Source organism: Sapajus apella, unplaced genomic scaffold (assembly GCF_009761245.1).
Source record: "Sapajus apella isolate SASKATOON/1434 unplaced genomic scaffold, GSC_monkey_1.0 scaffold199, whole genome shotgun sequence".
NCBI lineage: Eukaryota > Metazoa > Chordata > Mammalia > Primates > Cebidae > Sapajus > Sapajus apella.
In genome coordinates this window covers 189,021-201,902 of record NW_022437139.1, presented here as the reverse complement: position 1 = coordinate 201,902, position 12,882 = coordinate 189,021, and the positions used below count along the sequence as shown (strand labels likewise).

Genomic DNA, 12,882 nt, shown 5'->3' with positions numbered 1-12,882 from the left:
CATCCTGGTCAACTTGGTGAAACCCCGTCTCTACTAAAAATACAAAAAATCAGCTGGGCCTGGTGGCACGTGCCTGTAATCCCAGCTACTCAGGAGGCTGAAGCAGGAGAATTGCCTGAACCCAGGAGGCGGAGGTTGCGGTGAGCCGAGATCATGCCATTGCACTCCAGCCTGGGTAACAAGAGCAAAACTCCGACTCAAAAAAAAAAAAAAGAAATGGACGACCAGGTGCTGTGGCTCATGCCTGTAATCCCAACATTTTGGGAGGCCGAGGCAGGTGGATCACTTAAGGTCTGGAGTTCAAGACCAGCCTGGCCAGCATGGTGAAATCCTTTTTCTACTAAAAATACAAAAATTAGGCCAGGCGCGGTGGCTCAAGCCTGTAATCCCAGCACTTTGGGAGGCCGAGGCAGGTGGATCACGAGGTCAAGAGATCGAGACCATCCTGGTCAACATGGTGAAACCCCGTCTCTACTAAAAATACAAAAAATTAGCTGGGCATGGTGGTGCGTGCCTGTAGTCCCAGCTACTCAGGAGGTTGAGGCAGGAGAATTGCCTGAGCCCAGGAGGCGGAGGTTGCGGTGAGCCAAGATCGCGCCATTGCACTCCAGCCTGGGTAACAAGAGCGAAACTCCGTCTCAAAAAAAAAAAAAAAAAATACAAAAATTAGTCGGGCTTTGTGTTGGGTGCCTGTAATCCAAAGGCTGAGGCAGAGAACTGCTTGAACCCAGTAGGCCGAGGTTGCAGTGAGCTGAGATTGTGCCATTGCACTCCAACCTGGGTGACAGAACAAGACTCCATCTCAAAAAAAAGAAAAAAAAAAAAAATTAGCTGGGCGTGGTGGCATGCACCTGTACTCTCAGCTACTTGGGAGGCTGAGGCAGGATCAGTTGAACTCAGGAGGCAGAAGTTACAGTGAGCCGAGATTGCATTACTGCACTCCAGCCTGGAGACGGAGCAAGATTCTGTATCTAAAAAAAAAAAAAAAAAAAAGATATAGGAAACAATATTTTATGCCACTAAATTTCTGGAATTACCACTAATCTAGAGTGAAGGATACAGATCAGCCCAGGAATGTGCAACATCAAGATAAAACATTTTGAAAAAATTCTTTTCTACATGGACAGATCCTCAGGATTTTCTTAAAAACAGGAATCAGAAACTCATTTACGCAAAGCATAAATTACCAAAAATTATTCTACAAAAAAAGAGAAATGAAACGCTTAGGGTATATTAGGAATTGTGTATTAAAGTTATTCTCACCCAAGGAGGCCAGGTTTGTGTAGTTCTCTAACATCACTTTTCTATACAAATCCTGCTGAGCAGTGTCCAGGCATTGCCACTCCTCCAGAGAGAATTCGATGGCCACATCCCTAAATGTCAACGGCCCCTGAAAAACACAACAAGCACACAGACACATATATTTACCAAGTAGCCATGGGCCGAATTTATTATTTGAATTAAAGTGAAATGAAAAAGTAAAGAGAATTGGTTCTGACTTATAGAAATCACTAAAATTATCCAATAATTTTTAACACAGAAATATTATCTAATGTTTTCTCTAACTCTGAGAGAAGAGGATGGCAAAAAAATCCATAACCCTGGTGTATATATGATACTTCTCTGGATGATAAAGTATAAAATTAAGGGCATAAACAAAAATATGTACACTTTTGAGGGCTATATTTACATCATAAAGTTTGAGTTGTGTATATTTTTCAGACGAAAATAGACATGTTGAGTTAGAAGGTACCTCTCAGCTTTAAATGTGAACAAGAAACTGGGGATCCTGTTGTGCAGATTTCTTTTGTTCAGAAGATCCGGAATAAAGTCTGAATTTCTGAATTTCTAACAAGCTCACTAGTAATGCCAGTGTTTTTGGCCTAAGAAAACTATTTTGTCAAACATCCAGTAAATGGAAGAGCCTATGTTTTACCAGTTTTTTTCTGGCCTGTAAAAAAAGATAAGAGCCTTCATTTTCCAAAGACAGATATGTACAGAGAAAACCTAAGAAAAAAGGGCAGGTGCCAGATTAAATGTAATGGTTTATGCAGGTTAGCTGCATAAAAATACTTAATAATGAAAAGAAAAATAATTAACTCTAGTGAAAAAAGATCTGTCAGAGAGCTCTGCAACCAAGTAAATTATTAACATCAATCACACTAGATCAAATTTTTAGTATATGCTGATGTACATAAGAACACAGCATAATTGCTGAGATATTGCCCCTCAAAAAGTAAATTAGAGTCTGAATTTAACCATAAAGATTCATCAGTTTTATTCAAAATTCAAGATTCAGATATCTCCCATGTTCTGTTATTTTTAATAGTGATTTTAGGCAGTCTTTCTTTAGCACCATAGAGAGCAGGTTCTCCTAATAATTTTTTTTTTTTCAGAACTGTCTGGGTAATAAATGCTATCCTGTTTAAATAAGCACTGTCTTAATTCTGTTCTGCATAGAGTTAATGGAGATCACAGATGAAACCTCAACACTACATGTTCTCCATCTTTACTAAAGACCCCAGCTTTCCCCCAACAAGAATCTTGAGTATCCACAGCTTCCCATGTTTAACTAAATTCACAAAGGGAACTTTTTTAATAGTGCAGATTACAAATTTATGGTAGGAATTCTGCATGGCATATAAGAAGCCACGATGTAGACAATCTAGAGATAGCTCTGAAATATAGCAAAGAAATATTTTGCAGAGAGCCTTGAATATTATAAGAACTTTAGGCCGGATGCAGTGGCTCACACCTGTAATTCCAGCACTTTCGGAGGCCAAGGCGGGCGGATCACCTGAGGTCAGGAGTTTGAGACCAGCCTGACCAACATGGAGAAAACCCATCTCTATGAAAAAAAATACAAAATTAGCTGGTCATGGTGACGCATTCCTGTAATCCTAGCTACTCAGGAGGCTGAGGCAGGAGAATCGCTTGAACCCGGGAGGCTGAGTTTGTGGTGAGCCAAGATCGTGCCATTGCACTCCAGCCTGGGCAACAAAAGTGAAACTCCATCTAAAAAGAAAAAAGGGCCGGGCGCGATGGCTCACACCTGTAATCCCAGCACTTTGGGAGGCCGAGGCGGGCGGATCACAAGGTCAGGAGATCAAGACCATCCTGGCCAACATAGTGAAACCCCGTCTCTACTAAAAAATATAAAAATTAGCTGGGCGTGGTGGCGCGCACCTGTAGCCCCAGCTACTGGGGAGGCTGAGACAGGAGAATTGCTTGAACCCGGGAGATGCAGATTGCAGTGAACCGAGATTGCGCCACTGCACTACAGCCTGGTGCCTGGCGACAGAGCGAGACTCTGTCTCAAAAATAAAAATAAAAAATGAAATAAAATAAAAAGAAAAAAAAGAATTTTAAAATGTAGTTAAACACATTAGGGAAGAAAAACACAAGTACATAAGTAAAGCTTTGGAAGTACTAAAGGCGTGGCACTCCAGGAGGCAGAGTGAACACAGCTCTTCTTGATCTGAGACATGTTCAGCTAAAAAAAAAAAAAAACAAAAAAGGCCATTTTTTCTTTTTCCTTTTCTGAAAATCCTTTTTAGATAACATTATCTGGGAAAGTTACACCTGCATTTTGAGAACACTCCTTTAAAAATGTCAGCACCATCTGTTTCTCTGCCAGCATTGCACACACAAACAGAGGAACCTACACTTGCAGAAAAAGTCCACCCATTTCTGTCATTTAGAACAGAAGAGATTCAGGAACAATGAACTGCTCTATGAATATATCCCTACCAAACCCAAACAGAACAGGCCTTGTGACCACTCTTTGATGCAAAGGGGGCACTTAGCTCTCATTAATGTGTATTGAAGACCTCATACTTGATTTTTGTCTCAGCTTAGATTAGTCACATGAGGCACTTCATTAATACATGGGGCTGGGCACGCTGGCTAACACCTGTAATCCCAGCACTTTGAGGGGCCGAGGCAGGAGGTTCACAAGATCAGGAGATCTAGACCATCCTGGCTAACAGCGTAAAACCCTGTCTCTATTAAAAATACAAAAAAGCCGGGCGTGGTGGCTCACGCCTGTAATCCCAGCACTTTGGGAGGCTGAGGCGGGTGGATCACGAGGTCAAGAGATCTAGACCATCCTGGTCAACACAGTGAAACCCCGTCTCTACTAAAAATACAAAAAATTAGCTGGGCATGGTGGTGCGTGCCTGTAATCCCAGCTACTCAGGAGGCTGAGGCAGGAGAATTGCCTGAACCCAGGAGGCGGAGGTTGCGGTGAGCCGAGATCGCGCCATTGCACTCCAGCCTGGGTAACAAGAGCGAAAGTCCATCTCAAAAAAAAAAAAAAAAATAGCCAGGCGTAGTGGCTTGTGCCTGTAGTCCTAGCTACTCAAGAGGTTAAGGCAGAAGAATCACTTAAGCCCAGGAGGTGGAGGTTGCAGTGAGCCAAGATCGTGCCACTGCACTCCAGCCTGGGCGACAGAGACTCTGTCTCAAAAAACAACAAACGTGGATACTTCTACCCAGAACAACAACAAATAGAATCCGTGGAAAGGGCACAAGTACAGAGATTTCCACAAATTGGCCATGTAATCCTAATTAGAGCTGAGGCCAGGCATGGTTGTTCACACCTGTAGTCAGGAGTTCGAGACCAGTTTGAGACCAGACCTGGCCAACATGGTGAAACCTTGGCTCTACCAAAAATACAAAAGTTGGCTGGGTGTGGTTGCTTACACATGTAATCCTAGCACTTTGGAAGTCCAAGGCAGGAGGACTGCCTGACCTTAGGAGTTTGGGATGAGACAGTTGAAACCCTGTCTCTACTAAAATACAAAAAATTAGCCGGGCAGGGTAGCGTGCACCTGTAGTCCCAGCTACTTGAGAGGCTGAGGCATGAGAATGGCTTGAACCTCGGAGGCGGAGGTTGCAATGAGCCAAGATTATGCCATTGTACTCCAGAATGAGATTCTGTCTCAAAAAAAAAAAAAAAAAAACACAAACAAACAGGCTGGGCACTGGCACAGTGTCTCCGTTTGTAATCCCAGGACTTTGAGAGGCTGAGGTTGGCAGATCATGAGATCAGGAGGTCCAGACCAGCCTGGCCAACACAGTGAAACCCATCTCTGCTAAAAATACAAAAATTAGCTGGGTGTGGTGGCAGGTGCCTGTAATCCCAGCTACTCAGGAGGCTGAGGCAAGAGAATCTCTTGAACCCAGGAGGCACAGGTTGCAGTGAGCTGAGACGGTGCCACTGAACTCCAGCCTGGGCGACAGAGTTAGACTCCATTCAAAAAAAAAAAAGACAAAACAAAACAAAAAACAAGACTGGGCTGATAACCACTTAGCTAAACAATGTCTCTTCACACTTTAATGAGCTTAAAAATCACTTGGTAATTTTAGCCCCGCTCTGTGTAATGTGAACCTGCAAGTTTGAAAAGGGTCCATAAATGGGTATTTCAAACAAGTTCCCTGTCAATGCTGATGTTGCTCTCCTAGGCTCATTATTAGTATCAGATAAAGAAAGCAGGCACAGCACAGAGTCCCTTACACTCAGCACTCTTGTCACAACACAAATATTTGTGGTGCAAATGAAGACAACCAATCTCTTGTCAAACTCCTAAAGTTTTATATTCTTTGCTGGCTCTTTAAAGTTTATAGAACAAACAGAAGGCAGCAATGTCTGAATAAGTCTGCATTTGGAAAATAACATGCACATGTGTACTAATGCAGTGTTTATTAAGCAGGTACTATGTGCTCAAGGGTATGTTACAGAGCACTGTGATAGGAATAACACATTATGTGATTTAATCCTAATAACACCCTGGAAGCTGATACTAAGTGTTCAATAATTCCAAGGATGTAGATAAAAGGTCTGGCATTTCTATTTCTTCCTGTTTCTCTGACATTGATGCACTGGTTTTAATACAAAATTTAAAAATTAAGATCCTACAACATATAGTTTATTTCTCTCATTTATCTATTTTTGGGTTTCAGAAAATTGTGAGCACCAGCTCTAGAAAGGCAGCAGGATTCACGAGACAAAACTCTAATTTTTTTTTTTTTTTGAGCTGGAGTCTCACTTTGTCACCCAGGCTGGAATACAGGGGTACAATTTCAGCTCACTGCAACCTCCACCTCCCGGGTTCAAGTGATTCTCCTGCCTCAGCCTCCTGAGTAGCTGGAATTACAGGCATGTGCCATCATGCCCAGCTAATTTTTGTATTTTTAGTAGAGACGGGGTTTCACCATGTTGGTCAGGCTGGTCTCAAACTCCCGACTTCGTGATCGGCCTGCCTCAGCCTGCCAAAGTGCTGGGATTACAGGTGTGACCACCACACCCAGCCAAAACTCTGATTTTTATAAATCAGTTTTGTGAGGTAAGTCTCTAGAGTAGGGCCAGACCTAAATAAGGCCTCCAAAGAGGGTGAATCTGAACAGAATTTGGGTGGGGAGAAGACCCTATGTAGAATTCTGTTCTCTATGCCACTAAGGTATTTCCAGTTCTGTTTTTCCTAAGCTTACCTAAGAGAAACTTAAATCTCAGAGCTTATGTAACTTTAATCTATGTTTGCCACTCCCCTGTCAATTTTATAACATATACTAATAAGCAATTTAAACAAATCTCTTAAAGTTCTTTAGAATAATTATACTAGAAGATAAATATACTTAGCAAAGTAAAAGAAACACAAATAATAACAAATCTTCAGTCCATAAATATCCATTCAGGTGATGATATCAGAAGTAACAACATAGAAAAGTGGCACAAATTTTTTTTGAACACATCTATTCATTGTATCAACCATATGATGCTTAATTCAACCATGTATGCGGTTGTTAGTCTAGACAAAACGTTCCTGGATAGTAGGAACCATGACTGCTTCATCTGTTCTTTGAATGACCATATAAAATGAAAACAATTAGTTTATCTGTTTGAGTCACCACACCTCTTAGTGCTTTCACCCAAGTACTAGGAAACTTGAGAAAGTCTCTCTGGGTACTAACTAAAGCTATCTCTTGTATGACAGGAGAGAAGAAAAAAAAAAAAACCACAGGATGACTCATTTCTCTTACACCAAGACAGAAGCAGAATTAATCACTCTTGTCAGCCTGACACAATTCTGCCCTAAACATCCTCAAATGTCTCAAAGACACCTAAGTGATTGTGAGAGGGTTCTTAGTGACCCTGGGCTGATGGCCCAATGATACACCAGGCTGGACAGATTCAGGCTGATTCTAAATAGAAAATGACCTAGTGGGGCTCTAGAACTGATCACCTGTCCCAATTTGCTCGCTTTCAGGTAAGGAGAAGGACAAGAATACTCTACTCCAGTATCACATTTTACAGGTAGGTATAGTTGTGGTCACGGCTATGGATACTTTATGATTTGATATCTCACTCTTAAAATGTTTGTTTACACTTGCAGATTCAGTCATCAGATTCTATTTATACTTGGAACCTCTCACATGACTGCGGCAAATCACTGAACAAGATCTGAAAAGCTTAAAGAACCACCCTCTCTAAAGGGGGGCTTTCAGATGGCTATGTTGACATCTCACAAGGTAGAAAATGCCTCCTGCTGCTTTTCTGTACATTCTCAGTCTAAAGTCTGGCCCTGTCCTATAAATCCCAGGAAGAGGCCAGATCTTATGTGCAGATTCTAGGGGAGATCAACCTCACTCTGCATTCTTGGGTGTTACAGCAAGTGGAGTACAATCAAAGGAGAGATCCCCTCAAAGAGGCTGCTCTAGCTTATTCTAAGTGATATGACTACCTAAAAGGAAAAAGCTGAAGCAACATGAATATAAGTGGAGAGTTTATTTGGGCCAAGCTTGAGAATTATAACCTGGGAGCAAAGATACATTTTCCAAAGACTAAACAAATAAGAAACTGAATCCCTGGATAGACCAATAACAGCTCCAAAATTGAATTAGTAATAAAACAAAAACCAAAGAACCAGACAAATCCCTAGCTGAAGTCTACCAGATGTACAAAAAAGAGATGGTTCCACGTCTACTAAAAATATTTCAAAATATTGAAAAAAAGGGACTTATTTTCAACTTATTATATAAGAATAGCCTCATTCTGACACAAAAACCTGGCACAGATCAAACAAAAGATAGAAAACTTCAGGCCAACATCCTTGATGAACACTGAAAATATCCTCAGCAAAATACTGGCACACTGAATTCAGGAGGACATTTAAAAAGCTAATCCACTATAATCAAATAGGCTGCATCTCTGGGATGCAAGGTTGGTTCAACATACAATTAACAAATGTTATTCATCACATAAACAGAACTAATAACAAATACCAAAAGATTATCTCAATAGATGCTAAAAACACTTTCAATAAATTTAACGTTTTTCACATTTAAAACCCTCAACAAACTAGGCATTGAAGGTACATACTTCCAAATAATGAGTCATCTATAACAAACTTACAGCCAACATACTGAATGGACACAGGCTGGAAGCATTCCTCCTTGAAAACTGGCACAAGATAAGAATCCCTTGTCCCAAAACTCCTATTCAAAATAGAATTGGAAGTCCTGGGCCGGGCGAGGTGGCTCAAGCCCGTAATCCCAGCACTTTGGGCGGCCGAGGCGGGTGGATCACGAGGTCAAGAGATCGAGACCATCCTGGTCAACATGGTGAAACCCCGTCTCTACTAAAAATACAAAAAATTAGCTGGGCATGGTGGCACGTGCCTGTAATCCCAGCTACTAAGGAGGCTGAGGCAGGAGAATTGCCTGAACCAAGGAGGCGGAGTTTGCGGTGAGCTGAGATCGCGCCATTGCACTCCAGCCTGGGTAACAAGAGCGAAACCCCGTCTCAAAAAAAAAAAAAAAAAAAAAGAATTGGAAGTCCTGGCCAGAGCAATCAGAGAAGAGACAGAAATAAAAGGCATCCAAACAGGAAGACAGGAAGTCTAACTAAACCTGTGTGAAGATTACATGATTCTGTATCTTCAAAACCCTATAGTCTCAGCAGGAAAGCTCTTTAAACTGATAAACAACTTTAGCAAAGTTTTAGGATACAAAGTACATGTACAAAAAACAGTAGCATCTCTCTACATCAACAACATCCAAGCCAAAAGCCAAATCAAAACCATAATCCCATTCACAACTGCCATAAAAAGAATAGACTATCTAGGAATACAGCTATCATAAGAGAGAAAGATCCTTATGACAAGAATGACACAACACTACTTAAAGAAGTCAGAGATTACGTCTGGGCACAGTGGCTCACGCCTGTAATCCCAGCATTTTTGGAGCCCGACGTGTGAGAAACATGAGGTCAAGAGTTCAAGTCCGCCGGGCGCGGTGGCTCATGCTTGTAATCCCAGCACTTTGGGAGGCCGAGGCGGGCGGATCACGAGGTCAAGAGATCGAGACCATCCTGGTCAACATGGTGAAACCCCGCCTCTACTAAAATTACAAAAAATTAGCTGGGCATGGTGGCGCATGCCTGTAATCCCAGCTACTCAGGAGGCTGAGGCAGGAGAATTGCCTGAACCCAGGAGGCGGAGGTTGCGGTGGGCCGAGATCGCGCCATTGCACTCCAGCCTGGGTAACAAGAGCGAAACTCCGTCTCAAAAAAAAAAAAAGAGATCAAGTCCATCCTGGCCAACATGGTGAAAACCCATTGTTTCAATATGGTGAAACAAAAATAAGCTGGGAGTGGTGGTGGGCACTTATAGTCCTAGCTACTCGGGAAGCTGAGGCAGGAGAATCGCTTGAACCTGGGAGGCAGAGGTGGCAGTGAGCCCAGATTGTACCACTGCACTCCAACCTGGAGACAGAGCGAGACTGTCTCAGAAAAAAACAAATAACAGCCGGGCGCGGTGGCTCAAGCCTGTAATCCCAGCACTGTGGGAGGCCGAGGCGGGTGGATCACGAGGTCAAGAGATCGAGACCATCCTGGTCAACATTGTGAAACCCCGTCTCTACTAAAAATACAAAAAATTAGCTGGGCATGGTGGCACGTGCCTGTAATCCTAGCTACTCAGGAGGTTGAGGCAGGAGAATTGCCTGAGCCCAGGAGGCGGAGGTTGCGGTGAGCCGAGATCGCGCCATTGCACTCCAGCCTAGGTAACAAGAGCGAAACTCCGTCTCAAAAAAAAAAAAAAAAAAAAAAAAAACAAATAACAAAAAAAAACAGGCTGGGCGCTGTGGCTCGCGCCTGTAATCCCAGCACTTTGGGAGGCTGAGGCGGGTGGATCAGAAGGTCAGAAGTTCAAGACCAGCCTGACCAACATGGTAAAACTCCTTCTCTACTAAAAATACAAAAATGAGCCGACCGTGGTGGTGTGCGCCTGTTATCCCAGCTACTCAGGAGGCTGAGGCAGAAGAATCACTTGAACCTGGGAGGCAGAGGCTGCAGTAAGCCAGGATTGCGCCACTGCATTTCAGCCTGGATGACGGAGCAAGACTCCATCTCAAACAAAAACAAAAACAAAAAGCCACAGATTACACAAACAAAAGGAAAACCATTTTATGCCCACGGATAGAAAAAAATTAATATAATTAAAATGGTCAAACTGCCCAAAGAAGTTTACCAATCTAATACTATTTTTATCAAACTACCAAAAACATTCTTTTTTTTTTTTTTGTCATCAGTTATCACTAGTTTATTATAAAAGAGAGATATGGAAATTATTTACATGATGAAAGATTTCAGAACTTCAGTGGAATGGGCAGCTTCACATTGATGCCATTTCAATAGTGACTTATTTCAGTCTACGTACTTTCCAAGAATGTCACCATCTCTAAATAGGAAATAATCCTTGTCATCTAGAACTACTTTGGTGCCTCCATATTCTGGGAGAAGAACTTTATCTCCAACTTTCACGCTAACTGGTTGAATCTCTCCACCCTTTCCTTTAGAACCCAATCCAACAGCGACTACTGTTGCTTGCAATACTTTTCCTTGAGATTTTTCTGGAAGCACAATGCCTCCTTTGGTTACAGTTTCAGCAGCACTCCTTTCAACCAATACTCGGTCAAAGAGTGGGAGAAACTTTCTAAACGCCTGTCCTGCCATGACTCCCTCAGCCTCAGACTCGTACTCCGCTCTGGCGCACCATGGTCCCAAAAACATTCTTAACAGAACTATTTTAAAATTTATATGGAACCAAAATGAACCTGAATAGGCACGGCAAGTTTAGGCTAAAATACAAAGCTGGAGGTATTATATTACCCCACTTAAAAGCATACTACAGGGCTACAATAACCAAAACAGCATGGTATTGGTACAAAAACAGACTCACAGGCCAATGTAAAAGAATAGAGAGCCCAGACATAATGCCACACACCTCCAACCATCTGATCTTTCAAAATGCTAACAAGAGAAATGTGGGAAAAATTCCCTACTTAACAAATGGTCCTGGAATAACTAGCTAGTACTATGTAGAAGATTGAAACTGGTCTTCCCTACACCACATATAAACATCAATTCAAGATGAATTAAAGACTTAAATGCAAAACTTAAAATTATTATTTTTTTTTTTGAGACAAAGTCTCACTTGTTGCTCAGACTGGCATGTAATGGCATAATCTCGGCTCACCACAATCTCTGTCTCTAGCGTTCAAGCAATTCTCCTGCCTTAGCCTCCTGAGTAGCTGAGATTACAGGCGCCCGCCACCATGCCGGGCTAATTTTTTATATTTTTAGTAGAGATGGGGTTTCACTATGTTGGCCAGGCTGGTCTCGAACTCCTGACATCAGGTGATCCGCCCACCTCGGCCTCCCAAAGTGCTAGGATCACAGGCGCAAGCCATTTAAAATTTAATAATTTTAAAAGTTAAAATTATTAAAAAACAAACAAAAAAAACGCCGGGCACAGTGACTCATAACTGTGATCCCAGCACTTTGGGAGGCCAAGTCGGACAGATCACTTGAGGTTGGGAGTTTGAGACCAGCCTGGCCAACATGGAGAAACCTCATCTCTACTAAAAATACAAAATTAGCCAGGCATGGTGGTGCATGCCTGTACTCCCAGCTACTCGGTAGGCTAAGGCAGGAGAACTGCTTGAACCCAAGGTGAGCTGAGATTGCACCATTGTACTCCAGCCTGGGCAACAAGAGCAAAACTCTGTTAAAAAAAAAAAAAAAACAACAACCTGGAAGATAAATAACCTAGAAAACACCATTCTAGGCATAGGAATTTTATGATGAAGCAAAGATTTTATGATGAAGAACCAAAAGCAATTGGAACAAAAGCAAAAATTCACAAATGGGACCTAATTAAAGAGCTTCTTCACAGTAAAGGAAACTAAACGGACAACTACAAAATAAAAGGAAATATTGCTGTGATTCTGGTAGAGGTTTAATATCCAGAACGCATAAGAAACTTAAGTTTACAAGAAAAAAAACCTCATTAAAAAGTAGGCAAAAAACAAAAGTAGGCAAAATCATCAACAGATGCTTTTCAAAAGAAGACAAACGTGAGTATTAAAAAATACTCATCACTAACCACTCTAGAAATGCAAAAAAAGAAAAAAAACTACAGTGAGATACCATCTCACACCAGTCAGGATGGCTGTTGTTAAAAAGTAAATAAGGCCGGGCGCGGTGGCTCAAGCCTGTAATCCCAGCACTTTGGGAAGCCGAGGCGGGTGGATCACGAGGTCAAGAGATCGAGACCATCCTGGTCAACATGGTGAAACCCCGTCTCTACTAAAAATACAAAACATTAGTTGGGCATGGTGGCGCGTGCCTGTAATCCCGGCTACTCAGGAGGCTGAGGCAGGAGAATTGCCTGAACCCGGGAGGCGGAGGTTGCGGTGAGCCGAGATCGCGCCATTGCACTCAAGCCTGGGTAACGAGCGAAACTCCGTCCCCACAAAAAACAAACAAACAAAAAAACCAAACAAACAAACAAACAAAAAAACCGAAAAAAAAAAAAAAAA

At 42.1% G+C, this 12,882-nt stretch overlaps 2 protein-coding genes, 2 long non-coding RNA genes and 1 pseudogene across 5 annotated transcripts in view; 2 read left to right on the top strand and 3 right to left on the bottom strand.

Moving 5' to 3' along the window:
* Positions 1 to 12,882, top strand: part of LOC116543885 — a 373,403-nt gene that overhangs the window by 180,341 nt on the left and 180,180 nt on the right. The gene's annotated exons all lie outside the window — the stretch shown is intronic.
* The window catches only part of LOC116543866 (zinc finger protein 429-like), a 785,602-nt gene that overhangs the window by 748,269 nt on the left and 24,451 nt on the right, over positions 1 to 12,882 (bottom strand). The gene's annotated exons all lie outside the window — the stretch shown is intronic.
* The window catches only part of LOC116543865 (zinc finger protein 430-like), a 41,745-nt gene that overhangs the window by 19,349 nt on the left and 9,514 nt on the right, over positions 1 to 12,882 (bottom strand). The window contains 1 exon segment of the mRNA XM_032269808.1: positions 1,264 to 1,390. Coding sequence (XP_032125699.1) covers positions 1,264 to 1,390 — 127 coding nt within the window.
* LOC116543891 overlaps positions 8,844 to 12,882 on the top strand; it is a 17,517-nt gene continuing 13,478 nt past the window's right edge. Inside the window, exons 1-2 of the long non-coding RNA XR_004265747.1 lie at positions 8,844 to 9,012; positions 9,582 to 9,586. This is a non-coding gene — a long non-coding RNA (uncharacterized LOC116543891). The remainder of the gene's footprint in view (positions 9,013 to 9,581; positions 9,587 to 12,882) is intronic.
* On the bottom strand, positions 10,704 to 11,050 carry LOC116543878 (annotated as a pseudogene). The gene has a single exon (XR_004265733.1). The product of XR_004265733.1 is annotated as a 10 kDa heat shock protein, mitochondrial pseudogene (transcript).